At 38.8% G+C, this 16,350-nt stretch overlaps 1 protein-coding gene and 1 long non-coding RNA gene across 5 annotated transcripts in view; one reads left to right on the forward strand and one right to left on the reverse strand.

The window, feature by feature from the left end:
* The window catches only part of CARMIL1 (capping protein regulator and myosin 1 linker 1), a 323,730-nt gene that overhangs the window by 49,239 nt on the left and 258,141 nt on the right, over positions 1 to 16,350 (reverse strand). For all 4 annotated transcript variants that reach the window (XM_032647357.1, XM_032647356.1, XM_032647355.1 and 1 more), the window contains 3 exons: positions 14,401 to 14,576; positions 12,244 to 12,331; positions 8,269 to 8,418 (listed from right to left, as the gene is read on the reverse strand). In XM_032647357.1, the coding sequence (XP_032503248.1) occupies positions 8,269 to 8,418; positions 12,244 to 12,331; positions 14,401 to 14,576 (414 nt within the window). The remainder of the gene's footprint in view (positions 1 to 8,268; positions 8,419 to 12,243; positions 12,332 to 14,400; positions 14,577 to 16,350) is intronic.
* On the forward strand, positions 1,555 to 6,229 carry LOC116761538. The gene is made up of 3 exons (XR_004352046.1): positions 1,555 to 1,668; positions 4,784 to 5,010; positions 5,889 to 6,229. It is a non-coding gene; the product is annotated as an uncharacterized LOC116761538 (long non-coding RNA).

Raw genomic sequence — 16,350 nt, forward strand, 5'->3', positions numbered from 1 at the left:
ATCATTATGTAGTGTCCTTCCTTGTCTCTTGTAACATTCTTTATTTTAAGGTCTATTTTATCTGATATGAGTATTGCTACTCCAACTTTCTTTTGATTTCCATTTGCATGGAATATCTTTTTCCATCCCCTCACTTTCACAGTCTGTATGTGTCCCTAGGTCTGAAGTGGGTCTCTTGTAGACAGCATATATATGGGTCTTGTTTTTGTATCCATTCAGCAAGCCTGTGTCTTTTGGTTGTAGCATTTAATCCATTCATGTTTAAGGCAATTATCGATATGTACATTCCTATTACCATTTTCTTAATGGTTTGGGGTTTGTTTTTGTAGGTCCTTTTCTTCTCTTGTGTTTCCCACTTAGAGAAGTTCCTTTAGCACTTGTTGTAGAGCTGGTTTGATGGTGCTGAATTCTCTTTTCTTTGCTTGTCTGTACAGCTTTTGATTTCTCCATCAAATCTGAATGAGATCTTTGCTGGGTAGAGTAATCTTGGTTATAGGTTTTTCCCTTTCATCACGTTAAGTATATCATGCCACTTCCTTCTGGCTTGTAGAGTTTCGGCTGAGAAGTCAGCCTTTAACCTCATGGGAGTTCCCTTGTATGTTACTTGTTGTTTTTCCCTTGCTGCTTTCAATAATTTTTCTTTGTCTTTAATTTTTGCCAATTTGATTACTATGTGTCTCGGCATGTTTCTCCTGGAGTTTATCCTGTATGGGACCCTCTGCGATTCCTGCACTTGGGTGGCTATTTCCTTTCCCATGTTAGGGAAGTTTTCGACTATAATCTCTTCAAATATTTTCTCGGGTCCTTTCTCTTTCTCCTTCTGGGACCCCTATAATGTGAATATTGTTGCATTTAATGTTGTCCCAGAGGTCTCTTAGGCTGTCTTCATTTCTTTTCATTCTTTTTTCTTTATTCTGTTCCGCAGCAGTGAATTCCACCATTTTGTCTTCCAGGTCACTTATCCACCATTCTTCTGCCTCAGTTATTCTGCTATTGATTCCTTCTAGTGTATTGTTCATTTCAATTACTGTATTGTTCATCTCTGTTTGTCTTTAATTCTTCTAGGTCTTTGTTAAACATTTCTTGCGTCTTCTCGATCTTTGCCTCCATTCTTTTTCTGAGGTCCTGAATCATCTTCACTATCATTGTTCTGAATTCTTTTTCTGGAAGTTTGCCTATCTCCACTTCATTTAGTTGTTTTTCTGGGATTTTATCTTGTTCCTTCATCTGGTGCATAGCCCTCTGCCTTTTCAGCTTCTCTATTCTTTCTGTGAATGTGGTTTTTGTTCCACAGGCTGCAGGATTGTAGTTCTTCTTGCTTCTGTTGTCTGCCCTCTGGTGGATGAGGCTATCTTAGAGGCTTGTGCAAGTTTCCTGATGGGAGGGACTGGTGGTGGGAGCTGGCTGTTGCTCTGGTGGGCAGAACTCAGTAAAACTTTAATCCACTTGTCTGTCGATGGGTGGGGCTGGATTCCCTCCCTGTTGGTTGTTTGGCCTGAGGCGACCCAACACTGGAGCCTACCCGGACTCTTTGGTGGGGCTAATGGCAGACTCTGGGAGGGCCCACGCCAAGGAGTACTTCCCAGAACTTCTGCTGCCAGTGTCCTTGTCCTCACGATGAGACAGAGCCACCTCCCGCCTCTACAGGAGACCCTCCAACACTAGCAGGTAGGTCTGGTTCAGTCTCCTCTGGGTCACTGCTCCTTCCCCTAGGTCCTGATGCACACACTACTTTGTGTGTGCCCTCCAAGAGTGGAGTCTCTGCTTCCCCCAGTCCTGTTGAAGTCCTGCAATCAAATCCCACTAGCCTTCAAAGTCTGATTCTCTAGGAATTCCTCCTCCCATTGCTGGACCCCCAGGTTTGGAAGCCTGACGTGGGGCTCAGAACCTTCACTCCAGTGGGTGGACTTCTGTGGTGTAAGTGTTCTCCAGTTTGTGGGTCAACCATCCAGCAGTTATGCGATTTGATTTTACTGTGGTTGTGCCCCTCCTACCATCTCATTGTGGCTTCTCCTTTGTCTTTGGATGTGGGGTATCTTTTTTGGTGAGTTCCAGTGTCTTCCTGTCGATGACTGTTCAGCAGTTAGTTGTGATTCCAGTGTTCCTTGTTTTGTTTTTAATGAGTAAATTAGGATAAAAATGGGAAATAAGTGAAGCCAGAACTAAGACTGAATACAACAAACTATACTTCTTTAGGCCTGGAACTGCACCCACACCCCTAGTTTTTTGATGTGGACCATTTTTAAAGTCTCTATTGAATTTGTTACAGTATTGCTTCTGTTTTATGTTTTTGGTTTTTTGGCCACGAGGCATATGGGATCTTAGCTCCCCAACCAGGGATCAAACCCACACCCCCTGCATTGGAAGGCAAAGTCCTAACCACTGGACCACCAAGCAAGTCCCAGGCCCAGAACCCTTTTAATATGTCAAGTGCACATACAGCTCTGAGCCTCTCAACTTTACAGTACAAAAGGCAGGCATAAGTCATAGCACAATTCACTGTGTCTGAGACAGAGCAAACTAATGGCTCCAGGTTTCCACTCCTCTCGACAAAGAACTGCAATTTCTTCTGCATAGATTTGCAACAAAGGCATCTTGGGATGAAACTGAACAGTGCCCACAACAGTGGTACAGACAGTAGAAAGAGCACATATGGTAACAATTTTTATAGGGATATTAAAGCGGCCCTTAATGAAAGTCAATGACATGATGCAAAAGCACAACACAGTAAGAGTAATGCTGTGAGGCCCAAAACAATAGGAAAAAAAGGGGTCGAGTCTATTTAGCATTGACTCTCCAGGGCACCATACCCTCTGCTACCCCCGAATCTCTGTTCAAGGCCCTTCTGGACCTTGGTCTTGAAGGAATGAGATCTGGAATGTGCTTCTGGCACTTCCACAAAGGGCTGTCAAGAAAATTACTAGAAATTTTAAGGAACATACATTTTAGCTGAATTATACAGATGGTATCATAGTTCTGAAATTTAGAATTTGGAAATTAAGAGGTTTTCATATGTTGCTTTCTAGTGGTTAATAAGTTAAGCCTCCATTTTTCCAGAGTGATATCAATATGAAAATGACAGTACAGAATAAATAAAACTGTAAGAGGAAACAAACAGTTAGGACTTGAATCACCTTCTGTGTACAGTTAATATCAGTGTGACTAATTTTAAATGAGATATCGACTTAATAGTCTGTGCTTGGCAACACTGTTAATAGATTAGTTCAATTAATAACTGTTGGTACGTGAAAATGAGGTGATTTGTTTAAAAATAAAATATCATTTTGACCAAGACAAATGGATCTTCACTGAATTTTAATCTATATTTAAAAGCTTAAAAATTATATATGTAAATTTGAGGATGAATTTGTTAAGGGAAAATAATTGCTATTTGGTCATTGGAGCAAGGATTCACAAGATATATTCTGTAACAATTCAAGCCTTTTAAAATTGTTTTCCTAGGAAAGAGCAGTAAGCATACGACCTGTTCCCCTGCATAAATATATTTTGATTTAAAACTGGTATGACACTCATTAAAATAACTGCAAGAATTACACACAATTAGTGAGCTAGTTTTGCCTAAGGAGAAGATACTGACTCTTCACCACTTGGCACATTATTCGAAACCTCAAACGTATGCAATTTTTTAAAGGTAGTAGACTATACATAGTGACAAACTGAATATGTAGACATTACCAGTCAGTAGAAGGAGAACTGTATCCTTTAATACCCCAAGGGCCAATGACAAACCAAAGCTGAAAGATATGGTGGGAAATACTGATTTCCTAAGAGCACCTGATTGCAGGAAAAGAACAGATTGTCTCCGGACAATAAAGACTCTAAGTGAATACCTGTTTCAGCTCGACATACAAGGCATGTATGTTGAAATGACAAGAAGCATATTGGAAAGCTCATTAATCACTGTCAGCAACAAAATAACACATGGAGAGGCACAGAATGTCCCAGGGAGGCCAAAAGTAGACAGATTCATTTCTAACAACTGGATAACAATTAAGTGGATCAGATCCTTGATGCAGTTGTTTCCAATAATGTTTAAAAACTATGGGTTTACATTATGGTTAAATGGCACACATTTTTCATCTGTGTTCCTGTTCACATATTAATTTAGTATGGAAATAGTAAGCAGATATTTTGCATAAAACAATGCAGTCTGTTTACATCTAACTTGGAATTTAATTCTGATTGCAAGAAACGTACCAGATATGAAATCAGTATACAGATTATAGCAGACTGGTTAAACATGCAATGGTCTACAGACCATTGGGCACCTGCCTTTCGGTGACCTTAGATCACCTCGGCCAAGTTACTTAATATTTCCATGCCTCAGTTTCCTCATCTGTTAAATAGAAGGTATTAACAACACCTATTCTTCATAGGTTGTCGTGAGAATTAAATTGGTTGCAATTTAATAAAAAGCTTAGACTAGTGCCTAGCGTGTCATAGGTGCTATGTAAGTGTTAAATAAATGAATAAGAAGACTTTACAAGCCATCTGATTCCCACCCCTGGAGTTAAAGGGTTATCAGAATCTCTGGTGCTACGACAGTGGATACAGGTTGAAAAGCCCTGCAGGTTATCAGGCCCCATCAAATCATTCAATCACCCCTATTTCAGCCCTCAAAGTACAAGTTTAATAGGTGTTGATTAAGTGAAGAATTCCCTTCTAAGAAATCAATCACTGTTTCCATCTCCACGAAGGCAATCCTTAAGTTCAAACTAATATGTATTTCAACAACTAATCTACGGCTCTGAACCTTCCCTAGTGCTATCACAGCTACTGGTTCTTTAAAGAGATTTAAGCACTGAAATGGAATTGACTTTTGGACCACAGAGAAATGGAGGAAAACATAAAGATATCCAGGAACAGGGGAACGAAGAGATGCCCAGAATCTCCACTAAGTCTGTTAAAGAAATGTTCAACAATGGATTTAGTAGATACCATGAACATCACAAACAGAAAATGCCAGGATCTGTTAACAATCTTGAATCTGTAAGTAGAAGGTTGGTGATGAGTCAGAGTTACTTTGGAATGTCCTAGGGAAACTATTTCAGGGTTTTGGACTACAAACATTTTAGGGAATAAAGTTATAGCATCTCCCAGAGCAGTCACATTCAAGAGTGCTCTGGCTCCATGTGGCACAATTTCTACCTGCCAGGGATGTATAATTCCATGTGGGAAAGGTTGTATGCATGTACTTAAATGCTTCTAGAATTTTCTATGCAACAGTTTATCCTGGGTCCTTACTTCCTGGATCACTTAAGATCTAAATGCTGCCAAAGAATACATATAGGCTCATTTAGAAAATCATCACCAATTAAATGTCTCTCCCTTTGAAATATGTACTTCAAAAAATTTTTTAAATCACACCACATAAGGATAACAACTTGAAATATGTGGTAAGATGTCAATGAGAAACAAAAATGATTTGCTACTTTGATTATGAAAGGTGGCAGTGCAAGTAACTTAAAAAGCCAAATCTAATGCTCTTTCCAATTAGATGTGAGTTTGTACCACTGGCTTAGGGTAAGAAGTCCAGAGCTTAGAAAGTTGATTTTCTTTCAGAGTGGGATCTTTGCACCTGGGGTAACTGCCACCATGTAAGTGGGGCTATCTTTGGGTGGCTTAGAATCAATAGTTAGGCTGAGAGTATAGAGGAAATTATTACAGCACAAAATCCACTGACTTGCACTTTCTACACAAAAAATGTTCTTTTTCATTAAACTAACATCAAACTTGGCTCTGGTTTTCTGCTACTTAACAATTCATTAGCCTCTTAAACAATGATCAAAGACAAAATTTTTAGAACTGAAAATAATGCTATTTTTAATGGCTTAAAAATTCTGCCCAAGTATTTGTTTTCTTTATAGAGAGCTCTGTCTTGTCTCAACAAGACACTCGACACCAGAGGCCCTGCTTCTGGTCCTAGGATTCAGTAGGTGCTCACATCAGGAATGGCCCTAACTGCTTGCCTCCCAGCCGTCTGAACCAGTAAAAAACCACCCTTCTAACCTGGGTCATCCTTTGAGTGAAGTTCAGAGAGCTCTCCATCTAGTTCTGCCTCTTTCTGCATCATGGCAACAAGACAGTTTTTACAAAACGGAAGCCACACGGTGCTGGATGTGCCTGCAGCATGGTTTGCCCTTTGGTCCTCACAGCGGTTCTGTATCTGCATTTTTTTTTTTTAAAGTACAAACTTCCAGTTATAGTAAGTCCTGGCCATGTAAAGTACAGCATGGTGACTGTAGTTAACAATACTGTACTACGTATTTGAAGTTGCTAAGAGAGTACAGCATAAAAGTTCTCATCACAAGGAAAAAAATCGTAACTATGTGTGGTGATGATATTAAACTTGTTGCAATCACTCTGCAATATATACATACATTGAATCATTACGTTGTATACCTAAAACTAATACAATGTTATGTCAATTGTATCTTAATAAAAACTAAATTTTTAAAAAGGGTTCTTTTCCTCTATCCTCACCCCACCGACTTTAAGGAGAACAACTTTTATTTCTTTCACATAACAAAAGAAAATTAGTCAATCAAACAAAAACAAACCAAGCTTATACAATTTAAAACCACCCTTACATGAGCTAAGCCAATCTTTTTTAACCAACACTCCATCACCCAAAACCACATGACTTATAAACTCAGAAACTCATGTTTCCTGTACCCCCTTCCAATTCACACACAACCAGATAATTCTGGCAGAAAACATCATATGTAGAGTTAATTTTAAATTTTTAATTCAAATCTATTTCCTATTACTCCTTTTTTTTTTAGGGTTAGCCTAAGAGGTTCCTAGAATAATTACCCTATGATAACTTAGTGTCTATTGCCTCAAAGTGTAAACAAAATTTTAAATATTTATTAAACATACATTTTATAACATACTGGATAAGCAAGTTTTAAAAAACTTGATATTCCCTCTACATAGACCAAATATATTTATAGATTTATACAGTTATATATTAACAGGAAATTACTTATCTTTAGTTATACTAGAATGTTACTAGTTGAAGTATATACTAACATACTAATGTTGAAATCTAAGATACATTTTAGTCTTTCTTTGCTAGTCTCCTTGTATATGATAAGGTTTTATCTGGAGGGCATTTAACTATTTTATTCACAGATTTTAAAGATGATAGTAATGGTTTATAAATAAGGAACTACTTAAAGCATATTCTCTTCTGGGCTAGAAAAGTAGTATCAAGTCTCATCAGATCTTTGGTTTTGAAAGTTAAAAACAAGTACCATTTCTTTACAATGGCTGCATTGAAAAATTACTAAAATCAGAAGCTGATATAGAAATGTTTGGGCACATAAGTAGACCAAACCTAGTCTCACCAGCACCCTCTCAGATTATAAGAAATTACTAAAAATTAATGTTTTAGTAAAACATAAAAATACTAAATACAAAGGATGAAAACGTATTTAATACAGAGGTATATACAACTATATTAATGGTAAAATGAGAAATAACTATACTAATACCACAAATTTTAGAATAATAAAAACTGACATCAAATTGTCCCCAGAAAAATGAAGTATCAACAACCTGAATACTCTAGTTTTATGGTCAGATGGATGCACCACGTGGATGCACCATATTCCATCTTCTAAAGCAGATCAAGTCAAGTCAATGAAAGAGAATATGAACTAAACAGTAAATGCAAATCTTAGAGTGTACCCCAAAATTATGTAAAGAAAAAACAGGAAGAAGCAAGAGATTTTTAAAAAAAACCTATAGGGCCAACAAAGAGATAATCATCCTATGTATTTTTTTGGGGAAAAAGTCCTTCCCCACGTTTTTCTGAAGACTTATTTAAACGTATTTCCCATCACAAATGACCTTTAAAAGGTAAATAAATAATTTCTCCTAATTAATTTAGGAATTCCCACCCCCCACTATGGCTTTAGGGACAGATCCAAGTTTTATGTTCACTGCAATCTTCACAATTTTTCCTTTTTTTGGGGAGGTGAGTGGGGTGGGTGGAGGTACTCGTTAAGAAAAGTTTTACAAAATTACAGATAAAAAGTGAGTTATAGGGCCTTCGTGGGAACCAGAAGGTTAAGCTTCATCGGTGTCATTAACAGACTATATACAGCAACAAGTTTTTGAAAGAACTGTCTCTGCAGGGAAGTTTTATTTGGTCTGGTTTGTAAAGGTGAGATTTAAAAAAAAAAAACAATAGCAAATCCAGTGAATGGGATAATGCTGTCACCAAAAGACGTGTCTTACCATACAAGTATCCAGATCTTCCAAACGTTCTATCTCTGTGAGCTCCTCCACCATGATGATGGAGCGTTTAACGGGCTTCTCCTCAGGCAGCTCGATCTCCAAGGAATCTTGCTGAGGAAGGGCCTTGCCACGTCTGCTGAAATGGTCGGCCTACAGAGTCAAGACACACCCAAGGAGAAATGAAAGCCCAGAGGCACAGAAACAGCAGGTCAGCTGAATTCCAGAAGATACCTTCCACAAGGTGGCACAGTGAAGGATACTGTCTGCACTTGGTTAATGGCGACTCTTAATACGTTCACACTGGAGTAAGTTAACCTCTTTTATCATCTTTCTTTGGAAGGTAGAGTATTTTAAACAAGAAATTACAAAATCTCCTTTTAAACATCTTTTGAGACATTAGCTGAAAAGTAGGTAATTCATAAATCTTTGCCATATTCGTGTAAATATGCACGAAGTGGGCACGTATTTTCGTTTTCCAAAAGATGCGTTATGAACGTTTTCAGGAAGCTGATGGGATTTTTTTCAGCTTTCAGTCTTCAATACAATCACCTAAATGTCCGTCGACAGATGAACGGATAAAGAAGATGTGGCACATATATACAATGGAATATTACTCAGCCATAAAAAGAAACGAAATTGAGTTATTTGTAGTGAGGTGGATGGACCTAGACTCTGTCATACAGAGTGAAATAAGTCAGAAAGAGAAAAACAAATACCGCATGCTAACACATATATATGGAATCTAAAGAAAAAAAATGGTACTGATGAACATAGTTGCAGGGCAGGAATAAAGATGTAGACGTAGGGAATAGATCTGAGGACACGGCGGGGAAGGGGAAGCTGGGATGAAGTGAGAGAGTGGCATGGACATATATACACTACCGAGTGTAAAACAGATAGCTAGTGGGAAGCAGCTGCATAGCACAGGGAGGTCAGCTCAGTGCTTTGTGACCACCTAGAGGGGTGGGATAGGGAGGGAGGGAGGGAGGCTCAAGAGGGAGGAGATATGGGGACATATGTAAGCATGTGGCTGATTCACTTTGGTATAGAACAGAAACTAACACAATATTGTGAAGCAATTATACTCCAATAAAGATTTATTAAAAAAAAAAACACTAGAAAGGAAAGAAGTCAAAGGGGAAGGAAAGATGGAAGTCGCTGGATTAGACCCACAACCATAGCAACTCGGGGCTGGTCTGGACGCTGATTCCAACATCTTAACTGGAAGAAGACATCTCTGAGTCAACTGGGGAAATCTGAATATAAAATGGATTCTAACTGGTAATAAGGAATCTTTGATTTTGTTAGGTGTGACTGTTTCGGCAATCACGTAAATATCATGGTGCCAGTTAGAGACACCTTCTGAAGTATTTACAGCAAAATGGCATGGTATACGAGAGATGCTTTAAAATAGGCCAGAAAAAAGTGGGGGGGGGGGGCGGGGAGAAGAGAGAGGTAGGTAGAAAAAGCAAAGACAGATCAGCAAAATATTGGGATAATTGTTAAAACTGAATAGTGGGCAAAGGAGGGCTCATTGTCATACTTTCTCTGTTCTTGTCTGTGTTTGAAATTTTCCATAATAAAAATGTTTTCTCCCCCTTGGGGAAAAAAAAAGTAAGTGAAGCACGATGTCATTGCCACCAACATTACTGGTGGAAATATATAAGGGAAATTTAAACCAGAAAAATAACTGACACAGGGTAAATGAGGAGACCACTTAGTACAAAAGAAAATAAGAAGCGTTCTTTTTTGTTAATTTTATTTCGTATTTCCTCTGAAAGAATTTCTTTCTATATCTAGGGCTCAAAAGTATCTAATGAGGGGAAATAAAATGATTCCAACCTTCACTATTTTTAAAGGACTGAAAGGAAAGAAACTGCTAATAAAATTTTAATTATTGCTAGCTTTCATTGTTTTCATGTAATAATTATATTTTACATGACTTATTAATTACCAGTGTTGTACTTTAGATAAACCTAAAAAGTAAATGGTAAGAGATGAAATAAACTGGGCTGAAATTAATAAGCTCCAGTGCTGAGCTGATTCATCACCAGGAACTTTGAAACGTTGAGAACCAGTTGACAATTCTATGGAACCTTCGGGAATATTTCTAAACTTAAGTCGGAGAAAATATGAATGCTACTGGAACGTCTTTGAAAGCAGTATTTCATTTTGGAGGTACAATTTCTCTCACACAGCAGTTAAGCTCTCAACTTACAATCCAAATCAGCAGTAAGAAATTCAAAACGAAAGCACATTCACACAATTCTTTTTCGATTGTAAAAAGAAAATGTCAGTACTTAGAGTTACCATATTCTTCAAAGAAGGACAAATGCAAAAAAAGGGGAAAACATTCAGAGTGTCAGTGTAGTTCTCACATGCAGCCAGTGATACAACATCTAGTATTTGTGTCATCAAGTAGGCGCCTTGAGACAGTCCCTGGAGCTGTAGGTTATTGATAAACTATTTCTATAAAGGATGCCTTATTGATTTTGTTCCTGCTTATTAAAAAAAAGTTTGAATTTTGATCTCTTGACAAGGTTGTAGCTCTTTATTGTGCAACGAACTGCAAACCAGTGCTTCTTAAAATCTCTGTGGTGATGAACCAGTTTTTTGTATTTCCAATTTGCCACAAACCAGTATACTGATAAAATACAATACAAATTTAAAAAAATTTAAATAACGTGTGTTTGCATATTATTGCCATGTCAAATTGCTCTAGAAGTCTCTCCACGCTTCCTCTTAGTTTCTGAACTTGCCTTGTCACGGACTAGTAACCATTCATTAGTGGGCCAGCTCCAGTCCACAGGCAATACTTTGAGTAGCTAGAGATGTCCAGCTTATCTTTTAGATTTTAGAGAAGAGTCATACATTTTTCTCAAATGAATTTTTCAAAATACTCATTTTGTCTGCCTCCTCAGAAGAAGCTGTTGCTGTCCCTGTGACTTTGGTGTTCTCTCCCGTCACTCAACAATTCAATGCCATAAAACTGTAGGGTATCTACAGCCTACATAGTTAACCTGCAATTCTTCTCTGGAGAAAAAACACTGTCATAACTTGTTTGGGAGACTTCTACTGCATCATATCACAAATATTTTCGAGACACAAGATATAGCCACTTATAAAACCTTCGTCTGCACCTCAGAGGACTTCGTGAAGTTTCTGATTTATTTTTCATATGCACTGATATTGGAAATATTTCTACCTAGTTTCTACCTTGATGTAGAACCAGTCTCTAGATGAAGAAAATTTTAGCTTTTCACCTTGGTGATATCCAAAAGGCCTGGCTGGACACTCGGCAGCTATCAATCGCTGGAATATGTCCATTTTACTCTTGTACTCTCTTTGGACTCCAAACATTTCATTTCCGTCATGTTTTTAAGAATACTCTGTTATCAGATAATCATATCAGAGAACAACAAAAGGAGCACAGATAAATTAAATACAGGTGAGCCTTGGACTACGTGGGTTTGAGCTGTGCAGGCCCACTTACACGAGAATTTTTTTTAGTAGTAAATACTACAGTACTATACGATCCGCGTTGGTTGAATCCTCAGATGTGGAAAGCCAACTATAAGTTATACGTGGATCTTCAACTGCAGGGAGGGTACTGCCCCAAGCCCCCGGTGTTATTCAAGGGTCCACTATAATCTAAAATAAAATTCTCAATTTTAGACCTCAGTCCCAACATCATCTCCTATCAAAATTTTTGACCTGTACGCATTTTAAATGAACAACAACAATTCTGAATACCATCGCTTCTGCTTTGCCCTGCAATTCTCTCTGGAGAAATTCTAACATGCTCTAGAACAGCTGGAAGCAATGAAGAAGGAGGAAAACTAGGATTTCAACCCATAAAGCTGCAAAGGAATAAAATGTATAAAAGCAACCACAACCCCACGCTGGAGACTGCCCTGCGTTACCGCAGACCAAACCAGGGTTAGGATAAGGGTTCAAGACGTCCACAGCACTTACCAGTTTGTGATGGCAGTGTGAAAGTGCATCCAGAATTTCATCCACGATTCGGTCAGATAGGAAGGAGGCCACTGTCAACTTCACTTCACTGTGTGAAAACCAAAAGCACAGAGTGGCATTTTAATTTGTGCAAGAGGGAAAAAAAATCACCCACCCTTGATACTATGTTGATAAGGTCAACTGTGATTTTGTTTCTGTCTTTGAAAATGGCATACAAGAATGTGCAAACGGGGCTAAGAATTTCCAAAAATAAGCGTTAAACACTGCCATAAACACACAGGTAATAGACTTTCTTCACCAATTCCAACCTGCCTCTACAATTTCAAAACTCAACGTTTAGTGGTAGAAATGAAAAACATCTGGATAAAGACAAACTTAATGGGAACCATATGTACCACGTGGGAGGAACAATTCATCCATTGACATAAATGAAAACAAACTTGGGCTGGAGTAAATTAAGAAAATCTAGTCTGGTTGTGATGTCTTGGTTACTTCTTTCATATGCATATCCACCGCCTTTCAAAAAACTTTTTACCAGTCAAACGGTACCATATTGAACTGCTTCTGCTTTGACTTGCCATCAAGTCAAATTCAATGTTCTCTTGCCTTTTATGAACAGAAGTTATTAAAATGTTTAGTTTTAGTGCCTCTTACCTAACCTTATAAAGATGCCCAGACAACAAGAAGTAGCTTGTAGTTTTTACTAATAAATGACTCAGCCACTAAGGTTTCCATCAGAGGGCTGGTATTTTGGTTAGCATTTTAGCTACTTGGCATTCCCAAGAATTCAACTTCCATGTGTGTCTTCAGTCTAAATAACCCTACCTAAACGCACACATGCACAAATGTGCATAAATGCACAATACACTGAAAGGTAAATGTGCTGGAGAGATACATACCCACGTTCCAACATCGTCACATAATTTCAGCCTACTTCTGAAGTCAATAATTTTAAATATTTTCGAGCAGGGAAAGAAGTTATCAAAATAAGATTATTTACTCCTAAAGCTAAAGTTGAAAGTATATTTGTGTAATAGGGGAAAATCTTTCTAACTGAAATTTGCATTGCAATGCTTCTGCTCAGAAGATTTCTGATGGCAGGGCAGAGGGGAAGCACCAACTCTTTGATGACTACAGTAAAAATTTTCCTGGGCTACATATAGAGGAATGTTTCTTTAATTCCTGTCTCTGAAACAAGGTCTCACCAGCTATTTGGTTTATCTAATACTATATTATTCCCCAGAGGTGTCCACTGATAAGATTCACCCGGGTTGCTTATGAAAAATACAGATAACTAGGTCCCACCCCAAACATCCAGAGAGGCCTGGGAATCTAATGTTAACAAGTACTTCCTCTGATGCTTTTAGACATGTTTGGGAATTCTGCTTCCTTCTAAGGCTACAGAGTCAGTAGTTTGTTTCTCTTCCCCCCGCCCCACCTCTCTGAGGTCGGGAGGGAAAGTTTATTGCAAGTTATAACATCAAAAAAAGGTTCTTGGGCTTCCCTGGTGGCGCAGTGGTTGAGAGTCCACCTGCCGATGCAGGAGACGCGGGTTCGTGCCCCAGTCTGGGAAGATCCCACATGCCGCGGAGCGGCTGGGCCCGTGAGCCATGGCTGCTGAGCCTGCGTGTCCAGAGCCTGTGCTCCGCAAGGGGAGAGGCCACAGCAGTGAGAGGCCTGCGTACCGCAAAAAAAAAAAAAAAAAAAAAAAAATGAACCCAAAGGGAAACATGGTGAAGTCCTAGTGGGCCTCTTTGCCTATTTATAGGCTGTGCATTGGCTTGGAATATTCTGGTGGTAGAAAGCAAACTGACCTCAGTCTTCAAAAGTTAGTGATTTATAAAGGTGAAAGATAAGCTTCAGAAGCAGAACAAAAGAGGGGATTGCAAACATGTACCCCCCTCTTAAAAAAAATAAAACTCTTAAAAAGAGAGGTAACTGTTCCTCAGTAATGCAGGCATATCTGTGGTCATCTGATTTTGGAAATGTATTAAACCTACGCATTTATGCACAGCTATACCTGTATATAGTCGCTGCCTCACAGACATGTCTAAACACATTCTGTACGAATAAAGCCAATGATAACGCTCTTCACAGCTGCCTCAACTGCATTCACAGACACTGCAGCTCCTCGGTTTATTAACATTATAAACCTACCTAATTTTGTTAAGGATATCAATTCCAGACTGCTCCAACAGGACATTTTTAACAAAGGTACGTGGGATGGAAATCTTTTCAGTGCTGGCATGAATCAGGTCTTGCCGAATGTGGGCTTTTTTCATCACATTGGGACAAAGATTCTCGGCAGCATCAACCATGGACTCAAGCAACGCCTGCAACGCAACAAGTGGAGACAGAGAGATGATGACACAGCCCCGGAGGCGCCCCCCATAAAACTGAAAGGTGGTTATTTATGACGCCGAGCTCTCGGAGAACAGGGACACGGCAGAGTCCCAGGTGCGACTAAGGATTCGGAGCTGCCCTGGGATGGCTGCTGGGTGATCACTGGTCGCAGGTGATCATTTTAAACCAGACACCTGGCAGATCCACGCAGGCTTCACCCTGGCGTCTGAAGCATGACGGTGGGCTAGCTGTACTTAACACAGAGGCATTCGTGATAAGATTTACAAAGACACAAATACACCAATTTACCACACCAGACTGTCCTCCTGGGTATCAGCAAATAAATTTACACATGTCCCTAGAACATACATCAAGTTAGAACTCTTGTGCAATTTGACAAATCACACGAATCACAGAAACCTCAAATCAGGGTGAAGCATTCAATAGCTCCATCAGAAGAGCAGTCATAGCAAACCACTACGCAACAACTGCTAGCTTTCCCCTTTTAAAAGAAAAGCTTTAGTGTTCAGTAAAATTATAATTGTAATCGGAACAATAAAAAGCATGAATAACAGACAAAAATATTAACAGAGCACTTTATAAACAACATTAATAATAACAGTCAAAACCTACTTATATAGCACTTCAGAATTTTAAAAATGTCTCCATTCATTTTATCCTTCCAAGATCTGTGAAGATGGGTACAGAAGCTATTCGTGGGATCGCCATCTTATAGTTGAAGAATGTGAGCTAAGGGAAGTTAAACAATTTGCCTGAGATGGGTGGCACGGCTGGTAAGTGTGGAAAGGGCACCCAAGTTAGCATCAGACCTAAATTTGAATCCCAGATGAGTGACACTGGGCTAAATTACTGATCTCTTGATTTTACTTTCCTCATCTATAAAATGGCAAATAAAAAAGTTCTTGCCTAATAGGATTACTGAAGATTAAATGGTATTACATGTGTAAAGTGTCAGTATTGTGTCTAGCATACAATAAAAGTTCAGTATATCACAGATAATGTTATTAATTTGTTTTCAAAGATGCTAATCCTCATGATAAGATCCCAGCATATCATATACCCTGAGAAAACCGTAATTCAAAAAGAGTCATGTACCACAATGTTCATTGCAGCTCTATTTACAATAGCCAGGACATGGAAGCAACCTAAGTGTCCATCATCGGATGAATGGATAAAGAAGATGTGGCACATATATGCAATGGAATATTACTCAGCCATAAAAAGAAATGAAACTGAGTTATTTGTAGTGAGGTGGATGGACCTAGAGTCTGTCATACAGAGTGAAGTAAGTCAGAAAGAGAAAAACAAATACCGTATGCTAATATATATATATGGAATCTAAAAAAAAAGTTATGAAGAACCTAGGGGCAAGACGGGAATAAAGACACAGACCTACTAGAGAATGGACATGAGGATGTGGGGAGGGGGAAGGGTAAGCTGGGACAAAGTGAGAGAGTGGCATGGACATATATACACTACCAAACGTAAAACAGAAAGCTAGTGGGAAGCAGCCGCATAGCACTGGGAGATCAGCTCGGTGCTTTGTGACCACCTAGAGGGGTGGGACAGGGAGGGTGGGAGGGAGGGAGACGCAAGAGGGAAGAGATATGGGAACATACGTATATGTATAACTGATTCACTTTGTTATAAAGCAGAAACACACCATTGTAAAGCAATTATACTCCAATAAAGATGTTAAAAAAAGAAAAGAAGGCCAAGCTTGATACCATTACTATTCCAGTA

This window comes from Phocoena sinus, chromosome 11 (genome assembly GCF_008692025.1).
Source record: "Phocoena sinus isolate mPhoSin1 chromosome 11, mPhoSin1.pri, whole genome shotgun sequence".
Taxonomy (NCBI): Eukaryota; Metazoa; Chordata; class Mammalia; order Artiodactyla; family Phocoenidae; genus Phocoena; species Phocoena sinus.